This window comes from Anticarsia gemmatalis, chromosome 23, assembly GCF_050436995.1.
Source record: "Anticarsia gemmatalis isolate Benzon Research Colony breed Stoneville strain chromosome 23, ilAntGemm2 primary, whole genome shotgun sequence".
In the NCBI taxonomy this organism is placed as follows: domain Eukaryota; kingdom Metazoa; phylum Arthropoda; class Insecta; order Lepidoptera; family Erebidae; genus Anticarsia; species Anticarsia gemmatalis.
Window position 1 is genome coordinate 6,477,599 of NC_134767.1, and position 27,914 is coordinate 6,505,512.

Here is a 27,914-nt window from a genome sequence, read left to right on the forward strand (position 1 = left end):
ACAAAGAACAGTATCTCGGAGATATGAGTCAAAGTTCCGAGAAAATAAATAGACAGCCGTATTCCTTATGTTAATTTAATAAAAGCATCTAATACATTATGTAAGAGTTCGAATGAAACACCCACTTTGAATAAAATGTAAATTAATTACAGTTTTTCTTGAGTTTTTGTTATTCATTGAACCATTTATTCCTTGATGAATATTTTTTACGATCTAAGATATAATTACTTTTATTCAATCGTTGTATACTCCTGTCTTAGTAGCTAATGTTCGTCTGATAAAATCTCTCCAGGTTGGTTCATTGTAAAGTGATTTAAGGATTTTCACTTCCTTTTTGGTGTCATGCCATGATTACGTAACTAGTAGGTATATTTATTGCAGTTGTTTACCTACTATTATACAATAAGGCTTTCTACACAAACGAAGTGACGAAAACCCGTGAGCATAACAAAAAAAAACCTTTTTTATTACTCATTCAAACAGCCTCTCTCAACATAAAATTCATAATTTTATTTTATTTTAAGGTAGTCGTTAGGACTGAATTGTACGAATTTTGTAAAGTGTACAGTTTTGAATGGTGACCGAGTGAAGTACACTGAACGACAAAAGATCGTCGTGAATAGATTGACGTCAATAGACTTGAGTGACACTTGAAATGTTTCAGTATTTCAGTACATAACTGAAGCTTTTGTGTTCGTGTATTATTTTCCTGAAGATTATGTAGTTACAACAATTACAAGGCCTTATGCTTATTCTTATTACCATTTTTGTTCTCTTATAAGGCGTCTTTTATAAAGCCATTAAGAGTGTCTTGATTAGGTACTGTGTATTTGTTCAAGAAATGACTTAGAGAACTCTGCTGCAAACGAGGTTTTATTGCAATGTTTTTCTTACCTATTTAAATACCTAATGCTTAACTGATAAACGTCATTTAAGTTCTGAGTAGTCATACAGTGTTTGAATGTTTTTTCAATCATATACACTATTTACAGTTTCCAAATTGATTGATTGTGACAAAACACTTCATAAGTAATCAGAGCTTAGACGATTTAATAGTAAGAAAGCTAGCAATTATATGTATGATGTAATACACATAGCTCTGAAAGCCATTGGTGTGTTCTTAGGATTCAGTAAATGAGTTGAGTGATTTAAATGAGTAGCTAATACTCATACCACTAGATTATCTTTGCTTTCATTCAAGTTACTGTACTGTAAATTCACGTAACTGTCAAAACAAACCCTTGGGATCCGATATCACGGCCCTTTTTTTCTAAAAATATAGCCTGGAACTGGGGTTGCTATGTCTAAAATTAGAACGTAGAGCATTAAACAGGTAACACGACGTTAAGGGTTGTTTCAATGGAAATGAAAATGGTAGAATAGAAGCGTATAGGGGTATAAATACATATTTTTATAATAAAAATATTTTTATAAAGTTAAATATACGCTTTTGTGGTCCCTGAAGCAGGCTAGTCGTAGTATTCATTTACTCCAAGCACGATATTGAATAATTTATTGGTAGTTGGACTTTTGTGTATAGCTCGCCTGTTATCTTAACGTTGATAACTTTCAAGCCTTACTTTGCATTACTATTATTTAATATTAAACGAAAATGAACGATGTCAAGTACTGTGAACGTGAACGATCTGTGGGTTAAGCAACCGTTGGTGCGGTCATTCTATAGTTGGGTGACCGCATAGTGGTATTTGAACTGAGCGTCTCCGTAATTCGGAGGGTACGTAAAAAGTCTATATAATAAAGAAATCCAATATCCAATTAAGAACAGTCACAGTAAAGGCCTTCCGGGCGGCTTGAACAACTTTGACACTAGGTTGACCACTAACCATACGATAGATTGATAAATCAAATCGCTGAGCCCCTGTCATGTGAACGTGCTCTAAGATGCATGGTTACCTCGTCGGGACAAACTGAGAACGCATCTTCACTCCGTATTTCAAGGGCACAAAGATAATAAAACTTAACCCCTTCAGTGCGCCCATAAAGCCGTTTCATAATAACCCTTCAACGCTTTATGACGTCACAATAGAAACTTAATACTCTGGACGATATTTTCGCGTCTTTTTACTGTTTAAAGTTAATAGATACTGTGTATCTGTGTACTTTATAAAGGTAGCGATAAATAGTTATAGGTGTATAAAATTTTAGATTTCTGTTATGAAATATTACTTAATGGTTATATCTCGCGCTTTCTCTCGTATGTAATAAAGATAAAATACCGTTTTTTATACTTAGATTCAAGCAAAGCATTGAGTAAATATGATTTTTTGATGATGCACTCGTATTGTATTACAGCAAGACCGAACCAGCTCGAACCAAAATCCCTCTAAAACTGACAATAAATCTTAAATTATTTACTTCGATAGATTTTATAAAAACAATTCATATTAAATAATTAAAACGTCAAATTATTAAGTAAGTAATACAGGCTTAAAATAGCTACCTTCAAACCCTTTGACGAATGAAAAATAAAGTCGACAAGCCTTATTTCAATATTGACAGTCGAAGGGTGAATCCACCCCTCAAACATTAGCCTAACTAAGCCCCTGTGACCTCACTGTTGCCTGTTTTTGGCTATTAATTGAATAGAGGTCACCCGTTTTGCTAATATAATTATAGTTGAGCCAAAGAGAAAGTTTTAATAGAAAATTGCCCGACTGGGGTTGTTAAATAGAGGGTGAGAATGTTGCTGAATATTTTACTATATTTTGTTTAAACGGTTAAATAAATTTGAACGAAAATGCAAGAGATTTATTTGAATATGAACTACTATGATTGGAATAATATTGATACTGCTAGAAACACTGTTTTATGGTTTTATTTTCAAATATTTTTTATGATATGTAACTACTACATAAATGTAACTTGTGTACTTTAAGCTTATGATAAATAGGTGGTTTAAAAATAATATTTCAGGACCTCAGTCCATAAAATGAATTTATTTTAAAAACGTCAATTAATTACTAAAAACATTTTTGTGACCTGACATTTTTATTAACCCAGTAAAAATTTATATCTACGTAAAACTGACACTCGATATAAAACAGAATATTTCACTTTCATTGATAAAATTTCGAAAACCAATAAGCCGAAAAGCCGTTCTGTTTACAGTCACAACAAGCCGGAACACCAGCTATTGAATACATACACATTACGCCGATTGAAATTGTTGAAACTGTTGAACTGGCCAATCAATATATTACAATAATTGCCAACTTCACTTGATACCTTTTCATCCATTCGAGGTTTTGAGGTTTAGGTATTTGAATGAATATTGTTAGCCAATCACGAAAAATTACCTTATCGATTTTAATCAAATTTCGTTCATAAATAAATCATGTACTCGGATAACTATTATTTTAAACCCACCAATGTCCCATTGCTGAACAAAAGTCTTTTTCCGAATTGAGGGAGGGGTAATGCTTTGAATCCACGACGCTGGCCAAGTACGGGTTTGGCTGTATTATTAATCTTGTTATGGGCTACAGTGGATGAGACAAACGAAGGACCGTAAAAAATGGTGATAATAGTGATAGCTAGGTTGATAGATTATAACCTGGATTAACAAATAGTGTCTTTTTACCCCAGGAAATTTAATCACGCAGGCTAAGTCACCAGCAGAATTTTGTCAATAATATTACAACGGCCAACTCCCTATCCAATGGGAAATATAATTGCCAAACGTTTTCAAAGTTGACAGAACAAAGTTAAAATGAAAAATGTTGGGCTTAGTACAGTCGAGTTCGGAAATGTTCGAACAATCCCGCACTCCCGCATATTATGGGACGTTTGATGTGGTTGGTTTTCAAACGTATTGGTCAACAAAGTTGGACTAAGCTGATTTTATGGTAGCTTGTTTTCATTGTGCGGCTAAAGTATTATTAGGCAAATTTGTTAGTGAAATAGGAAATTCGAATGCGGAAAACTAAGGCTTTTGATTCCTCTTGATTAAAGACTTTCACTTTGCTTGCGTGAGTTTCTTGCCGTTTCTTCTCACGAGCAACAGCTTTTCCGAAACGGTGGTAGATAAAAAATATTTTGTCGATTTCAAATACTTGTTAAAGTTTATGAAATAAAGAATATTTGACTTTGACTTTGACTTGCTCTTTTATGAAAATTACACAGGAACTAACGCGGATATGCAATCTTAGATTGTGTTCTTGAGTATTCTTGACGTATCAGCGTATAGTCCTCGGGCATAGTGACACGCTAATTATATATTTAGATTTTTGAGTAAGAATTTAGATAATACTATACCTATTGTTAGAGTTGGCATCACTCCACGGCTATAAAGTTAACCACAAAGCTCCGAATTTAATTACGACTTATACTTACACATCTGTTTAGTTTAGAATTTGGTAGTACACTAACGAATTTGCATTGTCATCAGAATCAGAAACATTTTGTTAACAGCTTCAATGACCAAATAGAACTTCGCAGTAAAACACGATTTAGAGATTTTTAAATAGTTTTTGTACGATCACAAACTTGTCAAAGCATTGCCAGTGCTGTGGGCTGGACGCTTATATTCATTAGGACTTTTTTTTTTCGTCTGCGAAATCGATCGGGGTCGCTGTAAAAGGTCGAGGTGACGAGTGTCCAACCGCTTCCGCAAAGACGTGCGCCGGGATAACCGCTATAAGCCAGTACCGCAAAACGCACGCCATGCGCGGCTCGCCCCCCTACCTGGGGGGCCCTACCTTGGGTGATGCCGCCTGGGTGGATAGTGACGGCATCAAACACCATAGACGACGGACGTGACACCACCCGCTCATCACCTATCTTGGGAATATATTCATTGGGCCTAGCAGCCTATCAGTGACACTTACTGACCAGATATTTTGAAGTCATGAAACGCATCTAAACAATCACAAAGGAAGACTGAGAATGTTATTGTTCCGTGCAAATATCTAATATCTAACACACTTATATGGTGAACTGTACATACGAACAGGCCCTTATATGAGCGGCCAACCGTAAAGGCATTGTTGAATTTAATTAAAAGTAAAGTTGTTGGGGCGTGAATGTATGTATTAGGGGATCACATAAGTATCTCTGTCGAGTGGGTTTCAGTTAAACGAGCAAATTGACTTGTGTACACACGGGCTAACAATATGTAGGACGAGTGAGCAAGCTTTATGTAAATGTTGAGTGAATTTTAAAACATAAGTGATGGTAATTTTTCTTAGTTTAATAATATCCTCCTAGCCAATATTCGGCTACCACGGCCAGTTTAATTAAAACCAGTTGACCGTGTAGGACTATGTTTAAAGTGTTCAAGTGTGTGCTTTATGCGCAGGTGCACATTCTATTTCTTTGCGATCGTAGTCAGCCGCAGGACCGACGCACGCGACGGCTTTTTGAAATAAATATAGCTACATAAATATGATTATAACGTAGGCTTTAAAATGTTTCTGTTCAGTCGAAGCTATTTCAAATCGATTAAATAACTTATTGATATCTAAAAACCGATGACACAGTCTTAATATCAGGCGAAATTAAATATTCATCCCATGTAAAATGACGAAGTCTGTATCACTTTGCATATGTTTCTTGAAAAAGAATGAATAGCAATTTAGATTATACTTGTCTGCTATACTATCAGACTAGATTTAAACAAAACGAGTTAAAGTTTTTGTATCAAGTCAATTACGCGACATGTTGTGATGTCATGTGAGTTATCAATATATCAGTGTATGCTTTTCATCATGATGAAAAAATACATAACCATTTTTTTTATTACTAATCTTCTAGGCGGGTGAACATCCTTATTCACACAATGGCTGTTGTAAATGAGCGTACCGTCGTTTCACTTTTATGTGTTATTTTGTTGACAAACTCCTTTATTTGTATGACAGCCTAGTACTTTAGAAAATGTGAGATTGTACGCGTTAATTATACGGGTAATGTACGAAAATTAACTGCATGGAAAATTCGTGGGAATTCATTTGATTATATAAATATTATCTTTTGTGATCAGACATACCTTCATACACAAAATCAAGCTTATCTTCTAAAGGGGCAGCGAATACCAAAGAACGCCACATGCTATCATTCTGGCAAACTTCCCTTGCTTCGTTTACATCCATGTATACAAGACACTGATGACATACAACACATTGATGACTGAACTAAGGAACATTATTAAGCTACATTTATTTATTACTTTGACTCACACTAAACAATTAAAACAATATCTTAAGCAAAGAAGATTATTCTTGTAAGAAAACCGAAAAATCTCTCAAAACTGCAAATAAAAAACGAAAGGTCGTCTAATGTAAAAACTTATGAGTAACTACACTCATGAATCAACCATATTTTGTGTTTTCGAAAAATACGAAGACAGTGAATTCTCTTCACCCTGCATTAAACAGAGAGGTCCAAAAAACCCTGTACCTCCGGTTCTGTTGTTACGTATCAATATGAGTGAAATGTCAAAGTTTTGATGACCGACAGTACCGACTGTTTAAAGATGCGTTAAAGCTAAATCTCACTTTTATTTCAAATAAAGATTTTTAAATCATTACTACGCTTGACTCTGAGTCTTCAGATTACTTCCGTGTTCATAATGTTTTTTGTAGTCTAGCCGTTAAACAGAGAGATGCAATAAACCCTGTACCTCCGGCTCTGTTGTTACGTATACAATGTGAGAGTAACACGGCACAGATAAGCGAGTGACTCGGAAACATGACGTGTTGTTATCTGCTGTTATTGTAGAGGCTTTTGTGACGTTGGCCTTTAACTTTGATTTATAATTTTCTTTATTAACCTCCTAGAAAGGCGGTTTTGATTTCCTGTTACTATGGCAAAACGAATTGACGTACCAAGTGAAGAAAGATAAGTTACAGCTAGCCCGTGCTTGTAAATTTAGGATTAAATAAGATTTTTTAAGTCTAAAAAAATGTTAAACTGAGTTCATTCATTCTCCTATCAAGTGGACACAGTTGAAACTTACTACTCTCATTTTTCCGCGGCAAATACTAGTAAAAAATATTTTATTATTATTTTGTCAGTCGTGACCAGTAATCAAAAGCTTGAAAGTCTGAAAACCCAGGTAACTGGATTGTGGAGGTCCGATAGACAGTCGCATATAAGTACTGGTACTCAGCGGCATCCGGTGAGACTGTAATCATGAAGGTAGAAAAGTTGAAAGAAAGGCTAGGCTTTAATAATAATAGAGTAGCTTTTACTAACTTTTAACTTTTTTTTCTGTGGAAGCGAACCGATCGTTGCAGACGAACAATTGACTGTGAAACGCGAGGTGTTGTTATCTATCGTTTGTATCATAGGCCGCTCACTTCTTTGTTGTGCGTGTATTATTGAACTCAAAGGGTTTAGCTGCTTGAGATGCTTGTTATACGACTGAGATCGTTTGACAAAGATGAATGGAATTTATTGAGATCGGTCTGTTTGAATTGATATTATGAGATTTATCTTCATGTATATTTTTCTTTATATAGTCAGTGTGTATCTGTGCAGGAATACTTATATACATACTTAAAACTTCCCTTAGTGTTGTTATCCTTCATTGAATTGTATGTAACAAAAACACATAATAAAACCAGTAAACCATTTCTAGACAATGAACTGATTATGCTAAAAATAAAAATTAGTTGTTAATATTAATAACAAAGATTAATGTTTCCAGTTTAAAAATCCAAATAATTCAGTCATTATTGCAAAAACAAACAGCCTTACATTCATCAAAACCTTTGCATTTACTAGCAGGATTAATCATATCAATTTTACTTCTCATGTCTAGTAATTGACAAGAGCGGTCAGATGTTTCCTACGTGTTATTGTTGCTAAGCACACATTACTATGCGGGGAGCCGACCACACGCGAGGAAAGACTAACGATTACGATGACTGTTTACTTAATTAGAACCCGAAAAGAAAATATTAGCGGAAACCCTTTTTTCTACCGTTTTCCTGTTGGGTTCAGTTCTTTGGGGTGAGTTTTTCGTGTGTAATCTTATAATGATTTTGAGGAAAATAAACTGTTAATAGAATGGCAATTGTGAGCCACATTTGAGCCAATTATCGTGTATTGAACATGATGATATCATAAATTAATAAATGCCCTATTCAGTGGTCATAGAAAACAATTTAGGAGAAAAAGAATGAATCTATTTGGCGGCCAGATTTATGCATAGCACACATGTACTCTATCGTACACTCTCCCTCCGTCACTCGTTACTCAATAGTACAGTATTCCTGGTATTGGTTCAAGCGCAAGACTGACAGCTTAAGGGAAGGTTCATATCTGACGGAACATACGTCGCCTATTATCGCTCGCGCAACGCCAGAACAGACAAAAATAAATAAATAAATAAATTTAACCCATTAATGTTCCACTGCTGGGCAAGGATTTCCTCCCGTAATGAGGTAGGGGTTAGGCCTTGAGTCCACAGAACAGACAAATGTATAGAAAAACACTCGACCGTTCATACTCAACCGATGATACGTCGGTGCGAAGCCCATACAAATTAAGTTAGGCCCGACGCATTTTCTGTCAGATATGAACCTTCCCTAAAACGCTCTCTACGGAACGAAGGTTCACGACCTGATTTTTATAACTTCTAAGAATCGCTGTTATAAAAAGATAAGGATAATTTTATTGCTTTGCCCGACCCGAGATTCGAACCTAAAACTTCTGTAAGTTTGTAATATACATTACGGATGGGCCACATAGTTATAACCACTATTAATTAGCTCCATTAAATCAATCATCCCACGTGAAACCAATGAAACGATTGATATTTAATTAAATAACACCGCGGCTTTTAATCAGACTCGTTAATTACACCGGAGTGAAATGTTTACGATTAATATTGAATGAAATATTACTTGGTTCAACTTGTGACAACTACCGACCGTAATACAGAGGCACTTTGAATATACCACGGAAATGTGGCTCAGAATTCTTTAAAGAAGTTTTTATGGGAATCCTCAAACCGCACTTTGCCAGCGGCTCCTAAGGTTTCTGAGGTACATTCAGCAATAGTTTATCTATTCAATAGCCCCGTACTGACCCTAGATATTGCCTCGCGAGGCTGCTTGGTCAGTCAGTACGCAGCTAATAGCGTTTAAACAGTTTGTATGTATAGATTAACTACGCTAAATGTGCCTCAGAAACCGAGCATTTTAAACAGAAGAGCATTGTCCAGCTATAGCAAAATAATAAATTAGAGTTATTGTTTAGGCACGGTACGAAATAGAGAAACGATTAAATAAGTAAATGCTCGAATGTAACTGTCATTTTGTGACAATATTTGCCAGGAGCACGAACTTCGGATTTACAATAAAATCGTTGTCTTTAGTGAAATATCGCAGTAATATTTCAACCCAGTCATGCGGGTATCAGCGGTTATAACGGATCATAACATTTATCTCTATTTGTTGAACGTTGTACCCTGCAATATTTTTAATATTGGCTGGTAACATTGTGCAATTCTGTTTTTTGATACTGGTAACATTCACACACTTCTAATTTTGGATTTTGGAAAAGTTAGTTATTTGCAAAAAGTAGTAGAAAAACGGGCTAAAAATATACTTTTTTATGGTTTTATTAGGCACTGAGTTAAAGTATGGGTAAGTCAAGTAAAGTAAAGTTGAAGTATGTTAAAATGAACATTTTTTGAGTTGGTAATTACATATTAAGAAAGCAAGTTTACCTGATAGGATGAAATACTATTTTGCTTTTAGTTAATAATGATCGGTATCTAAAATGTAGACAACGGCTTCCTTCTGTAACAAGCAAGGGGTAAAACATTGGATCCGCGCTGCTCAAATCCGAGTTAATATAAACTAATTACATTGGATGCACATACAGCTAAGCTCGACTACACATCCTCTAAACAGTAAGTAAACGATCTCTCAAGTAAAAAAGCCATTGTAGCCATGTCCTAAACATACTTGCCGTATTACTTGCCGTACTTATTCCTTCGATATTTTTATTCGATACCCATAACAGCGCTGTAAATGACTTTAACAACCGTTTTCCAAAACCCTAAATAATCAGTGCAAAAATATGGATGATTCGATACCCTTTCTAAAATTACTACCAGTGCTAAAATATGGTACGTATTTTCCATGATCAAAACGACAAATTCCTAGAATTTTCGGGATCGGATGGTTGGAATTAAAGGCTAATAAGTTGGAAATATTCACGCTTCGAGAGTTTGGGATAATGTGAATAGATTAAAATCTGCCTACGTGATGTATTTTCTATTCGTGGATGGCCATTCGATGTATTTTTTGTCCCGTAGTTTCTGATGTTATAAATAGTATAAAGACTCAGGGTGTCTGCCTTCTGTTCTTCATAATTCAATAACAATCATGTGGTTTTCTTCAATTGAGTGATTTAAAATGTTAAGAGCTAGATTTACGACTTGTGGATTAGTGTCGAATGACCTATCTTATAAAAAAGGTGACGGAAAATCTATGAAAAAAACTGTCAGAGTTCTGTTTTATAAACTAAATGGTAGTTATGAAGAAGTGGAGAAACTGTGTGTTGATTAAACTATACTTATGTAAATCCAGTATTTCCTAGTTTATAATCCATCTCATCATTTATAATAGCTGTCTCCATAAATTAAATAGATCGTATCCTAGTTGGTGTATTCCTATAACGTGACAGATTTACGACTATCGCTAACCGGAATTTATTACCGACATCCACACGGCCAAAGCACACGGTTAACCAACAAATAAAATAAATGCTGACATGAAAAAACCAGCCGGTAATAGCCTAACTTCCAATGAACAGAGTTTAAATGGGAATTCCAATGTTCAGTAGTGAGACAGTAATGGGTGGTAGACTATAAATCCAGTGGCTCGGTACGGCTACGATCTTTTGGGAGATTCAGGCTTCTGTTGCAAAATTTTCGGTCATAACCGGGTTAAATTTAAAAATGTGTAATCGTTTGTGTCTAATAGCAGAAAGCGTGGTAGCCCAAGTTTTTCTTTTTCATTTTTTACAGAGCATGAAAGATCTAGGATACCCTCAATCTCGAAACAAGCAAGCCTTTGATTTTAACATAACGTAAATTTGTAAGTCGCCTGCAATTTTATTGATTGCAAAAAGCTATTATATTTATTATACAAACCAAAAATCACTTTTTTCCCATAAAAAATCCCATTTCATATTATTGTATACATATACAGGGTGTAACAGACAGGCTACCGAAAACGAAAAAAAAATGATTCTAGACACGATTCTGGTGCTTGTGGCGCTGAAAATTTTCATCGCTTTTTTCTTGATTTTTCCGAATTTTTATGCGTTTTTTTTTATTTTTTTTGGTATTATTTCGTTAATACTACACAATGCAACATGAATATGAAAAAAAAACCGCCATATTACTGTTTTTCACAAAAAACAGCAATGGATTAAAACAACGTATAAATTCGCTATCAGCTGTCGCGGCCAACGACACCGCGCCGGCGGCGGCCGGCCGCGACGGTCGACGTCACGCCGCGTACCTACGCGCGTCACACAGACCCGATTACACACACAGCCGTCAGCCTCGTACTCACTAGTATGCAGCGTTACTGAGTATTTGTTCTATGTTAAAAATGAAAATGACATAATTATCCCGCTCTCCGATAAAAAATACATTCATAAGATTTAAAATGTGTGATATCTTATTATTACACGTACAAATACATACAGAACGACAAAAAATCCTATTGATATTCTTTAGCGCTAAAGAAATCTCTAATAAACAATTTAACATGTATTGTCGCTTTGTTCCATTTGTTCTTGCAAAATCCTATTCGATATTTACACGCTCATTCATACTTCATACAAGCGCGGTGCGACTCGAAAAGTAGATGGCCGTACTGACGCGTGACGCCGCGACCGCGCGTGGATGTTACATAGATGGGATACGGCAAAATGGATGCTAAGTAATTCTCCGGGGATTATGAATCATGATAAGTTAGTTTCTCTGATAAGAATATTAATGGATATTGATTGTTATCATTGTTATGTACCTACATTTTTATGGTTTAATTAAATAAACGTTTCGTGATTATTTTATTTACTTTGATCTGATTTTATGTTATAAATATCAAAGTATTCGAAACTTACATCAGTAATGTTTGTAATGTTATTTGGTATTTGAATAAAACTACAATGCAACGATTAACAACTGTGACAAGTAAAAATAGTAATGCCACATCAATATTTTATTGAATCTAATCTCTCGCTGGGATCCTAACTCGTCGCTCGTCACCAAATCGGCGGCGCGCGCGCGGACGGCGCGGAGGGAGCGGGTAGCGCGGGCGAGGGGCGGCGCGAGTGAGCGGAGAGGCGCCCGCGCCGGCGGCTCTCTTTGATAGTTCGAGCAATTCGCTCGCGGAAGACGGAAGCTCTTCACCGGTGTCGTTCGTTATGTCCTATTCGTCGTGTGGTGTGTGAACTGTTGTTTATTATTACTTGTTATTGTTCCGGTTTTGAGTTGTTAGTGGTTTTATTGTTATTATTTTTGTTGTTATTGTTTTCGAAGTGCAGTTGTGTTCGTAAATAGGAAGAAATGTTGATGTGTTATGTATGGTGAACCACGTGGAAGTGCACGGCGTGATCTGCACCTGTATGTCCGGATCCAAAGGTACTCAAACTCTCGCCATACACCAAGTAATTGCGTGTTGATAGACATTGATAACAATTTGTTTTAGCACTTTCTTATTATTGGTTACATTTTGCTATTATTGTTTGATTTCACGTAAGCCAAGTAGGTACCTACCTACTTACAATTTTACTATGAGCTATTGTAACTTTCGGGCCTACTTACGATACCATAAACGATACATAAGATTGTTGTCTAATGATAGCGTTGCATACTAGTGAGCGCATAGACGTGGTGGTACGCGTACGTACCTACGACGCGTCGCGACATGTCGTTGATTAGCGCGCCGCCGCCGCCAGAAATCTCGTAGGCATGTGCGGAGATACATCGCGTTGTTCACTATATATTGAACGCTCAAAAATGACTAACTCGAGAACCAATAATTTCCGAGAAATATCGTTGGAGTAAATTTCGCGCATATAGTGTCACAAACTTACCAGTAAAGTTTTCGGTTAGCTGTCATTTACACCCTGTATAACTAAAAGCTATTATTTGTTCACAGGCACGTGCAGTGCGCGCTAAACAAACCGCGCGTTAAAAGCTGAGCGGCCGTCGTCGTCGGTTGTGGCGCGTCCACGCCTACTCGATGATCGCGTGCGTGCGCTGCGACAGCTGACATGAGCTGAATGACGTCATGTCCACTAAGAAACACTCGCCGCAACCCAGTGAGTACATGTTAACATTATTTAGGACTTGAACTGACTGATTGTCATCCCTTCACGCAGTCACGACACATATTTTAGCATTTATCATCTGGAGAATGATGTGATCCATACTAATATTATGAATGCGAAAGTAACTCTGTCTGTCTGTCTGTCTGTTACTCAATCACGCCTAAACTACTGAACCAATTTGCATGAAATTTGGTATGGAGATATTTTGATGCCCGAGAAAGGACATAGGCTACTTTTTATCCCGGGAAAATAACGCATTCCCATGAGAAAATTCAGGTGGCGGACGAAGTTGCGGGTAAAAGCTAGTGTTAAATAAAATTCAAAATTCAGTTGTAATTGAACGAAATTAGTTGTAGTTGACGTAGAAAAAAAATACTCTTTTTTAAATTTGTAATATAAAATATAATATTTATTACTTCTTGCCTCATTTTGTAATAATGCTGAGACTAACAAATACAGTAATAAATCGGATTCATTTAATTTTATTGTATAACATATAACGCACAATAAACTATGTGGTGAAAAAAAACGGTGCATTTGGCAGATTTAAATCCAGACGATCTCTTACAAAAATATGTTTCTTCCACATATAAAGTTTTCCACTCTACGGTAAAGCTTTTTCCAACTTTTAATAAAACCTTAAGAAAGTAATGCTAATTGTATGCCATATATTTGTAACAAAGTAAGTTGGAGCACAAAAATTAACATCACAAAACAACGTACAACGTCGCGAGAACTTTACAGTAACTTTAGATGCACTTATCTGAGTAAGGCGACACGTTCACGGGAGCGTAACGGTGTCAATACAAATACAAACAATACATAAAATTTTCCCTAAATAAATAAAATCACGCCTTTTTTCTTATAGGGGAAGGGATAGACCAAAGAAACAATAACATTACTATTCAGTGCAGAATTTGGTAAAAATAGTTGAAGACAGAGTCTAGAGGAAGACATAAAAGAAGATATAATATAGTAGTACAGATTTCTAGACTCAAAGATTACTTTTTTATGGTTCTGTTTACTCATATGGGAAAAGAGGATGTATTATATATGTATATTAGTTAGAAGATGACAGTTTTTAAGCAATAGTGTAGCAACTTAAAACTACTTCTTATTCTGGACCTGCCAACCTGTCTGGAAAAAAAGGATAATTTTATGTATGTATTTAAAAATAAACATGGAATGAGAAAATTAGTCTCAGTAATCGCACAGAGAAGCCCAGAGGAACTAAGAACATACACCATGAAGTGTAGATCAAATCATTGCAGCATTGCTTAGCTTTACTTTGCGTCCTGAACTCCATTCTACGTCATTGGACAGGCAGCTTAAAACGAGTGCCTTACCAAGCTCGAGTGCCAATTACCCAAACGCTTCTGCTCAGTGCATTAACCTACATCCGTTCAACAGAACCTTATCAAAGGAGCTTGCTAATTAATTTACGGCTGTAACTTGATTACGATAATGTATTAGGTACTTGCTCCTATTCACGACTTCGTTCGAGGAGATAAAATGCAGATGACAGTCTTTTGTTTTGTAAACTACTGAAGCCTATTGAACTGAATGGAGCTCGTGGGATTTCTAGAATAAAAAGGGATATAGATAACTATCCTATGATGTATGAAATATCATCCAAATCGGTTTAATAGTGTAGGCACAAAGAAAATAGAAACAAACAGCGTTTATTATACTTATTTATACTTTCGCGTTTATTATATGTATAAGTAAGAAATTTTTGTGTCCAGATTCATTCGCGCAGTGGAATTAAAAATATCCAAATACATTGACAGTTAATAATTTGCTGCCATTTTATACACAAACATTTTGCTACTTGCACCTAACTATCTTTGCGTAAAAGATTCAGCGTTGATCCGTTGGTTTTGCAGGATCTTATCGTCCACACGTATATCCGATTGGTAATTTCCGGAGATACTGCCCAGCTAACGAAGCCCTTTGATATTTATCCTCTTCGCTAACTCTTGCCTTCAACTTTATCCGCCTGGAAAGAGTTGAATTCAAACCTTAGCAAGCGTTAATCTGGGTTACAAACGATGTGGGTGAAAGGAGAATGGGCACTCTTGGGCGGTCGGCGGCCATTAATGAAAGTAGTGTCAAATTAAAGTAATGATAAATAGGAACAACTTTTACTAAGAACGTTTCGCTGAAATCCTTTCAGGAAACAATATATTGACATGTAAATATAATGGAATTTCATAGAACAAATACAATTTTTTCGTGTCTGTAATGCATTGAATGTTGTGTAATAACGTTACATCTTATTATAACGATTGCAATGCCATCAAAATGAACAATAATCGTAACTCGTATCTATCTATCATATGGTTCACCTAGTTTCGAAGTTGTTCAAGCCGCCCGAATGTTATCTTAGTTGACAACAACCGGGACCGACTTTTTACGTGCCGTCGAAAGCACGGAGAAGCTCAGTTCAAATACCACAATGCGGTCACCCATCTATAGAATGACCGCGCCAACGGTTGCTTAACCAACAGATCGTTTACCGACCAGTGAGCGCAACTGGCTATGAACGCCTGGTTTTTAAGCTGAGCATTCAAGACAGATAAGTCGTCTCAGTGAATGTATAATAGAAGAGCAAGATGTTTACTTGTTACGATATTTATATATTTACATGTTATGATTGTTCGAATATTAATAATGTCTACATTTGTATGCAATAATATAAATAGTACTTTTTATTTAATCTCCGAATATAAGCCAAAAATATGTTTTTATACTATTAAAAGTGCTCAAAAAAAAATGTATTTTGTTCGTCATATAAGTGCGTCGCGGCAATAAAACTTCTACACGGTAATTATAGGACTAAACTACATTAAAAAAACATTAAATCAAGTTTGGCCGCGGATCGCCCAGGCTCCATACTATTTTGCCCATTCTCCTTTCATAATTTCATAATGTTCATAAAAACCAATCAGACATCCTAATTAATGCAAGATATTCATTAATACCACACAAAATAATATTCTTATTTATTGCCTCAAATACTAAACATGATTTTAAGCAGTAACTAAACATTCTGTCTTACATATATTTATACATTTTCAGAGTGTTATTACAGTTATAATATCAGTACCTAAAGTTAAAACGGCTGTCTCTATTCATGTCATTAACTGAACAAGCAACGTAAAAACGACATAAAAAATACGCCATTCAAAATGATGTCATTTTTAAACGTTGTTTGCTACAAACATATACAGCTCTATTCCAAAAATAAACAGACTAAATCCCCTGTGCTTTCACACAAATTGTATGAACGCACGACATTTACATAGGCTTAATTATGTTTAACTAATACTGGCTGACTAGTACGTTTCATTTATACTTTTTGAATTATTTTTGTTAAAAAAACAGTTCATATATAGTTCTTGTTAGTATCGACTTGGAAGCACGATTTCGAAACCCCTTTTGAAAGATAGAGATGGACCTCATTTTTTAAATCCTGCCTGAAAGTTGATACTAATTTATAAATACGTATATTTTAATGTATGCTTGGTTAGAATTTACTTGTAAAGAACCATTTTTAGAAAAAATATTGCATTAGATGTAATGATAACGTTTGCCTAAAATTATAAAACGCCCAAAAATAATGACGTCACACAAAATACACATCAACTAAAATATATAGTCATAAAAGTTGGTCAGAAAAACAAACAGGCAACTCACACAAACTTAAACACTATTCTTCTGAAAACAATAAAAGAAAAGTAATAAATAGACACATAAACTTTTCCTTCAGCCACACTAATGTCTACAGAGAAATGAAAGCGGTACCCAATTTTCGTACAAGCGTGCGCTACCCACACAAGTTATTGAGGGTTCAAAGCAAAGACAACACACCTTAGACTATTTGAAGTAATGTGTGTATTAAAAATATTTTCAACAGGTATAACAGAGAAAGAATACAGTAGCATAATTTTCTCCAGCCGGTTGTGTCAAGTATCGAGAGTTTGACGTTTAAAATGTACGTAACAATTAGTTCTTATGGCATCCACTAGGGGCGCTGATCAAGTTTTCATATATTTGTTGATAGCTAGCGTGCTGTGCATAGCGGCAAAATGTCGCACTACAGGCGACTATTATTCATAAAGGAATTCTGACAGATTTTTAAAATTGCTCTTGAAGGAATCCTCAGTCACACTCTTGATCAGCCTGGTGGACTCAACGCTTAACCCATCTCTTATTCCGGGTGGAGAGTATTGTCTAGGAGTACATAAATCTATTAAATTTAACTTAATCAAAAGCTTTTACATAGCCTAAATGCTAACTTATTTACTTTGTAATGTACAAATAAGTGAAAAATAGCCAGGCTTAGCGCTTTACTCGGGATTATCATTAAACGGAGAAATGGTTTGCCGAGCGCCGGTTTAACGAATTAGCGTTAAGACTAGTATACACTTACGGGCTAGGATTTTTAATTTATTTTTTCTATTTATATATTTGTACTTATATCATAAACAAGTTTTTGCCCGCATGTTTTTTTTTGTTTTTGTGGCAATTTTCTATATAGTGGCAGCTTTACTATGGGTTTGAAACTATCTTCATAATAAATACATTTCATTAAAATCCTTTAATTCTTAAGGCCGACAAAAGTAACATATGCAATATTGCCTTATTAATGTGGTTCCAAGCAGTGTTTGTTTGATTTTGGATTATAACGCTTAGGATATAAATAGGTTCATTTCTTGAGGGCTCCTCAATCCGCACTTGATCGGCGTGGTGGCCTATGGGCCTAACTCAAAGAGAAATAAAAAAGTTATATCCCGTAAGGGCTTAGACTACTCATTCCCAAAAAGAAATACGGAGTTTATTTTTTTTTACATAGAGGGATATTATAACAGAGAGTAAAAATATACGAAAGTTATGATACTTTCGAGGCAGCGTAAACACCCCTTTACGTAAGTAAAATAAAGTAATTTCTAACGTCTGTGCCGTGAATTATTACGTCTGTAATCCCGCTAATGCAATGTTAAGGACGAATCTTTTATAAAAAGATTATATTATTAATCTTAAGGCTTTGTTTGTAAAATTTATTTGTTTTGTTTTTAGAAATATGGTTTAAAGGCGTAATCTAATTATCATTATGCTGGCTTTACAGAATGAAATGCTGCTATAAGTTTTGAACCAATTATTTGATTTTTTCATAATTATATTATAATATATTATTTGTGCGTTAGTGTAAATAGTGTTGACGACTGATAGGGTTTTCGGTTCAATTCCCGTGTCGATCGACGTTCTATGGGTCTTTTCTAATCTAATAATACTGTTTCTTTTATGGTAATAATGTTCCTTTACCTTATATCTCGTCAAATTGCTCTGCAATCCAAGCTTTTTGTTAAACAAAAAACCCCTTTTGAAGTTCATTAGAATTGCTCTTCTTTTATGTATATTATAACTATCTTGTTAAATTATACGTAGATATAAACCTGAGGCAGACCTAGATCAGTGAACTGCGTAATACGTCTCGTAATTAGATATTCTTATTGTTAAAATACATTCTTCATGTTAAAATACATGCATAAATCTAAAGCGTACTTTTTATTTTTATATTCTCACTACTATATTAAAACATGAGGAGTAAAATATGCCAGAATTTTGTTTGATTTTAATAAACAAAGTAAAAAAATAACTATAATACTATCAATAAAAAAAACGTTAAGCGTAATATATCGTTCTTTTTTTTTCATACAAATCCCACAGAAACGTCATATTTTATAGCAAAGAGAAAAAAAAATTAGAACTCATTGTTCTCATTTTTTTTGAACCCATTAATGTCCCACTGCGGGGCAAGGGTCTCCTACCAAACGAGGGGGAGGGGTTATGCCTTGAGTCCACCACGCTGACCAAGTGCGGGTTCAGTTGACATACCTTACTTTAATGCTATAACAAAGTATATTTATTCTAAAAAGCGAAAACATCCACGTAATATTTCTCAATTATATGACTAAACTAATAAGAACGTCTATTTTGGAAACATATCTTTTACACAACCATGTTTTACATTAGCAGTTTTTTACACTCATATATTTTCGTCTCCCACAGTCACAAATCTGTGGTGGGACGTATAATTGTGCTATATATTTCCTAGTTACCATCCTACACAATGCCATATATGCTGCGAGCTCAGACATAATTTACGCTACACGTATAGTCATTTTCACATTACATTTAGCCATTTGCTTTCAGGGTATGTTAAAATTTATGAAATCTGTACTTTACATTCAGAAACACAACTTTAAAATCTTGTCACGTTTTTTGATAAGAATAAAGATGTCTTTCATTAAAGCACATGAGTATATTTATAAATGCTAATATAACTTTGCGAAGTCTTTAGTTGTCTTAGTCCACTTGAACGGGCAGTGAGTGCGAAAACCAGTTTGCTACATTATGATTCTTTTGTTAATCAAACAAGACATTAAAAAATAATGTAGGCACAAAACTCCGAAAAGACTTAACAGTCCTCACAAAAAAACATCATATTTTATTAACAAGAAATAGGGACTCGGCACTTTTGTTCCGCAAAAAGTAGTACAAGAAATTTAATAAATCGTTGTACTAAAAGAAACAAACAATTGGCCTTATTAAAGTTGACATGAAAGAAAATAAAGCTGCAATCCATAACGATTGGTCCCTTTGAGCTTTGCTTCAAAAATGTCGGTTCATCTATCACGCACCTATATCAACATCATTCCAAATGTCCGGGCTGACGTAGACAAATGCTACGAATGCTACGGTACCGTAGCAACGTAGCGGATGAGCGTAGCACTCGGGTTGAAATAAAGACAGTTGTTGTAAGCGCGTTAGGTTTCATTTACCAGGGAAAATATATACTTAAATTAAGTAGAGGTATTCCTTTTCGTAGAAGGTTATCTTGGACTGTAACCAAACTTTTCATAAAGTATAGTGTATATATAAGTAAGCTTAAGCCATCATGAAAGATTTTTTTTTACATCTCAGCCCTTTTAAGACTAAATTACTTTCACATACAATGACGGCTAAGTTAACGGTTCTTTTTAGAAACGTAAACAAGCATCACTCTCACTCAACAATGGATAATCAAAAAGGCTTATAGTTAACATTTACGATACAACAAATCCTCTCTTGTCAAAACCAGCGCGAGTGAAATACGAGCAATATCTTTAGTAGTTTATGACGTGGCATTTTACAATCATCCGTTTTGTCATACGTATAGCTATCGTAAACACATAAGCTATTGGCAGTCGTTGCAATGAACAAAAAACTATTATTCCGTCTCTTTTAAATTGAATTTGAATTGGTGGTCAGCTTCATTGAAACTAGCCAACTACGCAAGAGATTGTTTGCACTGTCCAAGTGTATGCAAAATTCACAAGTGCACTCTCTTTCTCTGGTATTCTGAAACGAAAGTTACCACGCGACGGACCGCATTCTTTGCCTGCTCTACAAAAGGCGGAGGTTTGACACTTCAACTATCATATTGAAACTTGAAATCAATCATTCATCTCTAATAGATAGATTCAGAAATATTTTTTGGACTCGAAACCAGATTTGAATCCGAAACCTGGAAGCTTACTCTCGACAGGATCGAATTTGATCGACTTGTATTCGACCCAATGACAAAGCGTAACAATAGATAGCAAACTAGCGCATAGTTGATCGCAGAATTAAAATGTAATTTAATGGATTGTTTGATTCACATTTTTCTCACTTTAAACCACTATTCAAACCTCCACTAGATTGTAGCTACGATTTGACATAAGCTCGAATCTAACTCGATCTATTTCTAAAATGTACGCGGCAGTCGCATACTCTACCGGGCTAGAAGCAGTCAAGTTCAAGTTTTCCCACGTATAAAACAACCTACATTCTTTGTGCGTTCCTTCTCATCGTTCGAGATATAATGACATGACAACGTTAGTATGCGAAGCACGCGGGCGTCGCGCCGAACGAAAATGTTTACTCGTTTGTTGAAGACGTAGCTCGGCTATTGCGATGTTTTGCTCCCTTTCTTATGTACGGCATATTTGTTTTTTCTCTCTCTTTCTTGTAGGTGTTTTGTTCTACTATTTGACTAATATGTGACAGTATGTTTGGATTTTTGTTAACTGAAAAACTATTGAGTGAATTCAGATTAATGTTACAAAAATTATAAGCCTGGATTATTTACAAGAGTTTATTTATACAGTAATTGTTTTCACTGTTGAAGCTTGTTTTTACTATTTAAGTATGTTTGAAGGATGGCCAGTTACTATTATCATCTTAGACATATTTTTATAACATTCGATTTGACCCCTCTGTCATTTTGTGAGAAGACCTGTAGTTACTTATACTTATTAGGTTTTCTAAGACATTGCCACTGGTATAAATAAAACTCTGCTAAGTAATTTAGCTTTATGTAAGGCTTATAATTAAACTACAGATCTGCGTTAATTATCATTGAATAAAAATGTATTGTACAATGTAAAATCAGAGAAGCATATTTCCGACAGTGAATAAGGTAATATAATTATTGCTGTATTCATAGTGCATATTGAATAAGCAATTATAAATATCGGAGGCGTGAAATATATCACGTTAAAAACTGGTTTTAATTTAAAATGTATTTTGTATTTTTTTGCTTCGCTATTGAAAGTTTTGATACACTTCTGTTCTATAAAAGGCAAAGGTCTTTTCCGTTATATTTTAATAAGGTTTTGCCTTGAGTCCACCCTGTTGGCCAAGTGGAGGAGTTAACATCTCATCAAGAATTGATAAAATAAATTTCAGTCATACCGATTTAATTTCCGAGGCCTGGGCCGTTAGAGCAAGTGACGATTTTTGTAATTTCTTTTAACCCTTTACTTCTAATGAGGGAAGCCTTGAGTCCACTACGCTTGCAAAATGCGGGTTTGGTTGCAAAGCACTTTGCAAGTGATGATTATTTCAAAATATTATTACTGCGCTGACTTCATACCATTTTGCCATGTTTACTTTTAAATAATACTTTATATATTTAACGGTTTAACCCATTTATTATATATATTTTTTCTTATACGACAAATCTTTCCTTATTAAATTACATGACCTTTTACAGACCGTGCTATTAGGTACAAAATATTGCTTCTAATATTAAACCCTGTAAAAGAGGTGAAGTAATGAAGGTAACTAATAAACCTTTATAGCTTAACATCATTAATTACGGTATGCGAACACTAAATGTACCGTTCAAACAATTGATAGGGGCAGGTTAATAAGGGTGTAGGGAATTTTATTAAACAAAATTGAAGTGCTAAAGTGACCTAAGTTACTGCTACCTATTCATTTTTGGACACATAACTTTACTTATAGCATAAGTAGGTGAATCACGCGCCGAATGACTTCGAAATTTGTTCAGTGGTTAATAATTTTAGTTTAGACAGATATAGAAGTATGACATAGCGAGAAAAAAATAACAAGTATATTAATAGAAGAATAACTGGAAAGTCAACCAAACATTAGGAAAAGGACCGCTTTACTTGAACTCTGAAGCACGGAAGTTTTTAACCTCAACTTCCATTGACTTTCACTGTTTGCACTCACTATGAATATTTTAACAAATAAACCAAATTTAATACATGGCCCGAAGGGAATTTTAAACTCTAGACTTCTGAGCACGGACATACACTTTTAATCATTTAATATTGCCAATCAATTTTGTCAGTATTTGACTTATAAGAATAAATTATTTGATTTTGATTAGAGACTACATGATAGCTTAACGCGACCGTGCATGTTTCCTTCAATTCCGTCAGAGGGAGTGAAAAACTAAACTATGTAAGTCTAATAGTTTCAACATTGTCACATGCGAGGATGTAAACGGATAACTAACACGGCACTTGGCGTGCTGTAACTAATTAACAAAGCGCGCACTCAACTGGACTTATGTGGAAAATACTATACGTACACTACGTACTGTGACCGTTTAGTGTTTTTACTTTGAAACTATGTTTATATTTTATCTATAACTTACATGTGTAGAATATACTGTTAATGTAAGGTGGTAATAAATATATAAATAAATATTCTTTAGACCTTTAACGCTACTTAGACTGCCGTGATCGAACATTTTTACCTTTGGTCGCTTGACGTTTTGGCGCAGGTTACACTACTCGGTCCTGGTCGCAGACTGATTGACTACGTTAAATTAATGTGTTTACGTTAGCTCCCTTTTAATAGTAGGTAATAAATATTTAATCACCTTAATTCCCCTTGTAATCAGAATAAAAAATAAGTAATACAGAGGTTGAAAAGTTGTGATATGAAAGCAATTAGGTACTACTGGAAAAAATACTCTAATCTTTTTTCGAAATAGCAATATGCGTTAAACAATAGTTTGTTTGGATTTTTAAGCGTCCACACTAAATTTTATCACTATTACCTTTACTTGGCCACATTGGCGTCTAATAAAACGCGATGGCCAAATAAAATTATGTATACAACGAGAGATAGACTTCTATATTTAACATAACTCTAACATAATCTTTTTATTTTCTATCTACATTTTATACAACGCCCACGCGTCTTATCTTGTAATTCAAAACACGATATTAATATTTTTAAAATAAAATTATTATTCTATTCAGATATTCTCGAGTTTCTTACTAAAACGTGGGCGTTCTCTATAAATGAGTCTATTGTTGTTACGAGCTAAATTGGCTCTGTGAAATGTACTGAATATTTTGTCTGTAACAACTAATTAGTATTTGCAACTATAATTCAAATTAATACTACGATACTGCGATGTATTTTTTCTCATTTGATTTTTACTATTATGACGTGCTCAAACTACTCACTTAAGACACCAGTATAAGTTTAAGCAACTAAAACGAACTTTTAAAAACGACACACGGTCGTGGGTTCGATTCCCGTATGGTGCATTATTTGTGTGATCCACAGATAATTGTTTCAGGTCTAGTAGTTGTACTTTGTGTTGGTTGTTTTTATTCTTGTAAAAGTTCCCGCGACACAAGACTAACACGTTTTGCGGGAGTGTACTCTAAAAAAAAGGAAATTTTTATAAATATCAATCTAGACAAATACCTAAACTCAACCAATCGTCCTGACACTTAAGATTATCATAAAACAGTTTTCAAACTGCACTAGAAGCAAAACAACCAATTGAAACCCTCAATAGGTTCTTTTGTGTCTCCCCTCGTATTGGTTTGAGAGCCACAAGCTTTACAACGACATCGCTGCATCGTCAAGTGCTTACCTGCAACTTCAAAGAGCTAGTGTAGCAATATCGAGAGTGGCTAAGTTATTAATGAGCTAGTTGTCGTGAGTTAGAAACTTTATTGAGCATGCAAAAGACGGTTAGACTTTTTTATCTATAACAATCTGAAGGATTTACACGGGAGTGGAGCCACGGGAAGTTGTTTCTTAGCAATAGTATGTAAACTGTTTTTATGAATGAATTAATTTAAATTCCCAATATCTGTAGATATACTTATTTCATAGAAAGTTGTGCTAGTTACATTACTAATTACTAAACAAGGGTTGAATCGATTAAGCTGAAAATTGAAGGAGAGTCAGCTTATAAACAAATGCGAATTGTTGTTTTTGTAAAATTGTCTTTAAGGCACGGGAATTTTTATGGAGCGAAAACAAAAACAAAAAAAAATATGTTAGAGGAAATTAGAATGAAATCAACAAAAACCTACTTAGATACTCATCATGACACAAATTCACTAAGTTTTCTTAGATTTTAATCCAGATTACCATTAACCATATACCGAATTCCATCATAATCCATTCAGCACCTTTTCATAAGACAGAGTGATAAATCAATCCATCCTCACAAACTCTCGTATACATAAATAACTAGAATTAATTTTAGACTCTCAAACACACACGGCCCACAAACATAATAAATGAATCCACTTGATTTATTTCCTCAGTAGCGATGAATAACTGAACAGCGGTCAACCGTGGAACGGATCTTATTAGTTATTAACAAAGGTTCTATACGTTTATGTATAAAGTTGTTTTGATTTCCATACCACCGATTTGTATAATTAAATAGTGTATAAATACATATGTATCACTCAATAACGATTTGAAATTTACATTTTACTTTATATGTGATGTGAGTAATATAATTGTTATCTATATTAGTTTAGCGGTATAACTATAATGTCCCTCCAAGCCGATATACGGCTACGGCGGTCAGTTTCATTGAAACTGGCTATCTGTGCAGGACTTTGTTTATAGTGTCCAAGTGTGTGCACAATACACAGGTACACTCTCTATTCCATCACTCTCATAGTTTGGTGGGACGGATAACCGACACGACCAGTGAGAGGTCAGGCGCAGGACCGACGGCTTTACGTGCTCTCCGAGGCACGGAGGTCTTCGACCTCAACTTCCTAACTCCGGGCAATCTCTAAGAAATTCTTAACAGAAAATCTCAGAAAAGACTTTTTGGCCCGACCCAGGATTCGAACCCGAGACCTCCCGCACCGCAGTCGCATATACTACCGACCGCGCCACAGAGGCAGTTGAATAACTATAGGTGGTATGTTTAAGGCCATACACAAATAAAATACTTTTCTCTTGGCTTTTGTAGAGAATATTAGAAAAAATCATGAACCGGGGAATCAAACCCAACCCGCAGGGATAGTCAGAGTGATAGAAAGAAATAGAGAGCAATCGTTCTTTTGTAAATGTCCAATAATAAAAAGCGTCAACTTTTTGTCACAACCATATTCCCGGAATCTTATCAAAGGGAATTAAGAAAGTTCGTAACACCGAATTACAATGATAATTACTTGAAGAGTTTCAACAAAGCCTCGCTTACCATCGAAATAACATTAGTGATATTCTAATTGAAATTCCAGTCCTTAATGTATAAATTTACTTTAGCACTTTACCGAAGCCTAGCTGAGAATTAATTTTAGTAGTTGAAAGTATTTTTGAAGTTTCAAGCCTGCTACTTTGCCCGTGGTAAGTTCTCCCGTAACAAAAATCTAGGCTGTAAACTTTCTCCTGAAATTTTCATTAAAATCAATTCGAGATTTTAATCACATTCAGCGAAACAGTAACAAAATTGTACCCGTGCAAATTTTCAGTTTTATAATATTATTATTAAGTACAATTTCGTAGCTTGTAAGTATGAGTACATGGCTTGCAAGTTTCAAATATAATACTAGCTACAATATGATGCTATACCGTTCCGGCAACGCCCTGACGCATATTAGTTTAACTTAATAGCGAATCACTTAAAATAAAATTTCACAAAAAATTAACAAAGAAACATTCCGCGTACATGCTGCCATAGCTGTAAGAAAAGTTCGCGTGTGTTCCCTCCACACACGAGTTTCTATGAATTTTATCTGTTAGTATAAGTAAAACTGTCATCCGCGCCATCTTCTTAAACGACACGTCCCGTATAATCCTATGGGAAACCTTCCAAGGTCAGGAGCGTAACATTTGCAATTCACCTGCGTAAGGGTTTTGATATTTACAGTTTTTGTAGGTTTGAGTTGTCTCATAAGATAAATATTACGAAGTATTTTTTGACAATGGCCTTTAACTAAATAAAATTGTTACTGGTCCTCAGTTAGATAAGGGTTTCCTCCCAAAATTGGGGAAGAGTCTGAGGTCTGAAATCCATCGCAACTAGGCTAATTACTAATTACACTTATTAGAATATGTCTCCTTTCAAGAACTGCTAGAAATTTCCAGGTATTTTAGGTATTATTTCGGTTTTCTGCTTCATTGTTGGTTAAAAAGAAAATAAAAAATTACTCTTGTTAACAACAAGTATTTTTGAAATTTCTGACATATTTTAATTGAAAGAATTCTTTAATATTAGGCAAAACATTTAGAAAACAAAATAACAAAATATTTACTAACTTATTTTAAACGAAATCTTCTGTAACAAGTAATCTAAAAAATCTCGTAAATATTCTCTCAGAAAAAATATGAAGAGGTAACGAAGTTTCCTTCAACGCTCGTTGATAAACAGACGCTTAACAACTTTGTTACTGTGACGTCACGAATTACGTCACGGTAATAGCCATTGTGGAGAAATGCACTTTGATAGGGAAGCTAAGTTAAAACTGTTATAGAATTGCGATATAAATACTAAACAGGAATTTCAATGCTGTTTACATTTTCACTTTATATTTTATCTTGACACAATCAAGAGTAGAATCAGAAGTACCCGCATAAGACACTTACCTTATAAAGTGTTGCAGTTTGAGCCTAAGAGTAAGAGAGTAATGTCATTTTTGTCGGTGGAATATTTATTTAAAAAACGAGGCTGTTAAAGGTATGTCTTAAACATTTTTTTGTGCTAGTCATATTATGGTTATTCGCAAGGCAAAACTGGTTTGTGTAGTTAGGACTGGTAGCAATTAGAGAGCTTTATTATCACCAGTCAGCAGCTATGTATTGATAAAAATAAGCAAAATTGAAATGCGAGTTACGTGCACAATACGATACTCAAAAAAAACATATTTTGTGTGAAAAATGTAGTTTTAATGTTGAACAAGATTTACAGCTTTGCAATACGGAACGCGGAAACTAATTAAGGGTTAGTATGTTGACCTCTGAGGTCA

General features: G+C 34.9%; 1 protein-coding gene across 5 annotated transcripts in view; it reads left to right on the forward strand.

Moving 5' to 3' along the window:
• Mctp (multiple C2 domain and transmembrane region protein) overlaps positions 1-27,914 on the forward strand; it is a 237,975-nt gene that overhangs the window by 45,722 nt on the left and 164,339 nt on the right. For all 5 annotated transcript variants that reach the window (XM_076129846.1, XM_076129847.1, XM_076129850.1 and 2 more), the window contains exon 2: positions 13,152-13,314. In XM_076129846.1, the coding sequence (XP_075985961.1) occupies positions 13,284-13,314 (31 nt within the window). In that variant the 5' untranslated portion in view covers positions 13,152-13,283. The remainder of the gene's footprint in view (positions 1-13,151; positions 13,315-27,914) is intronic.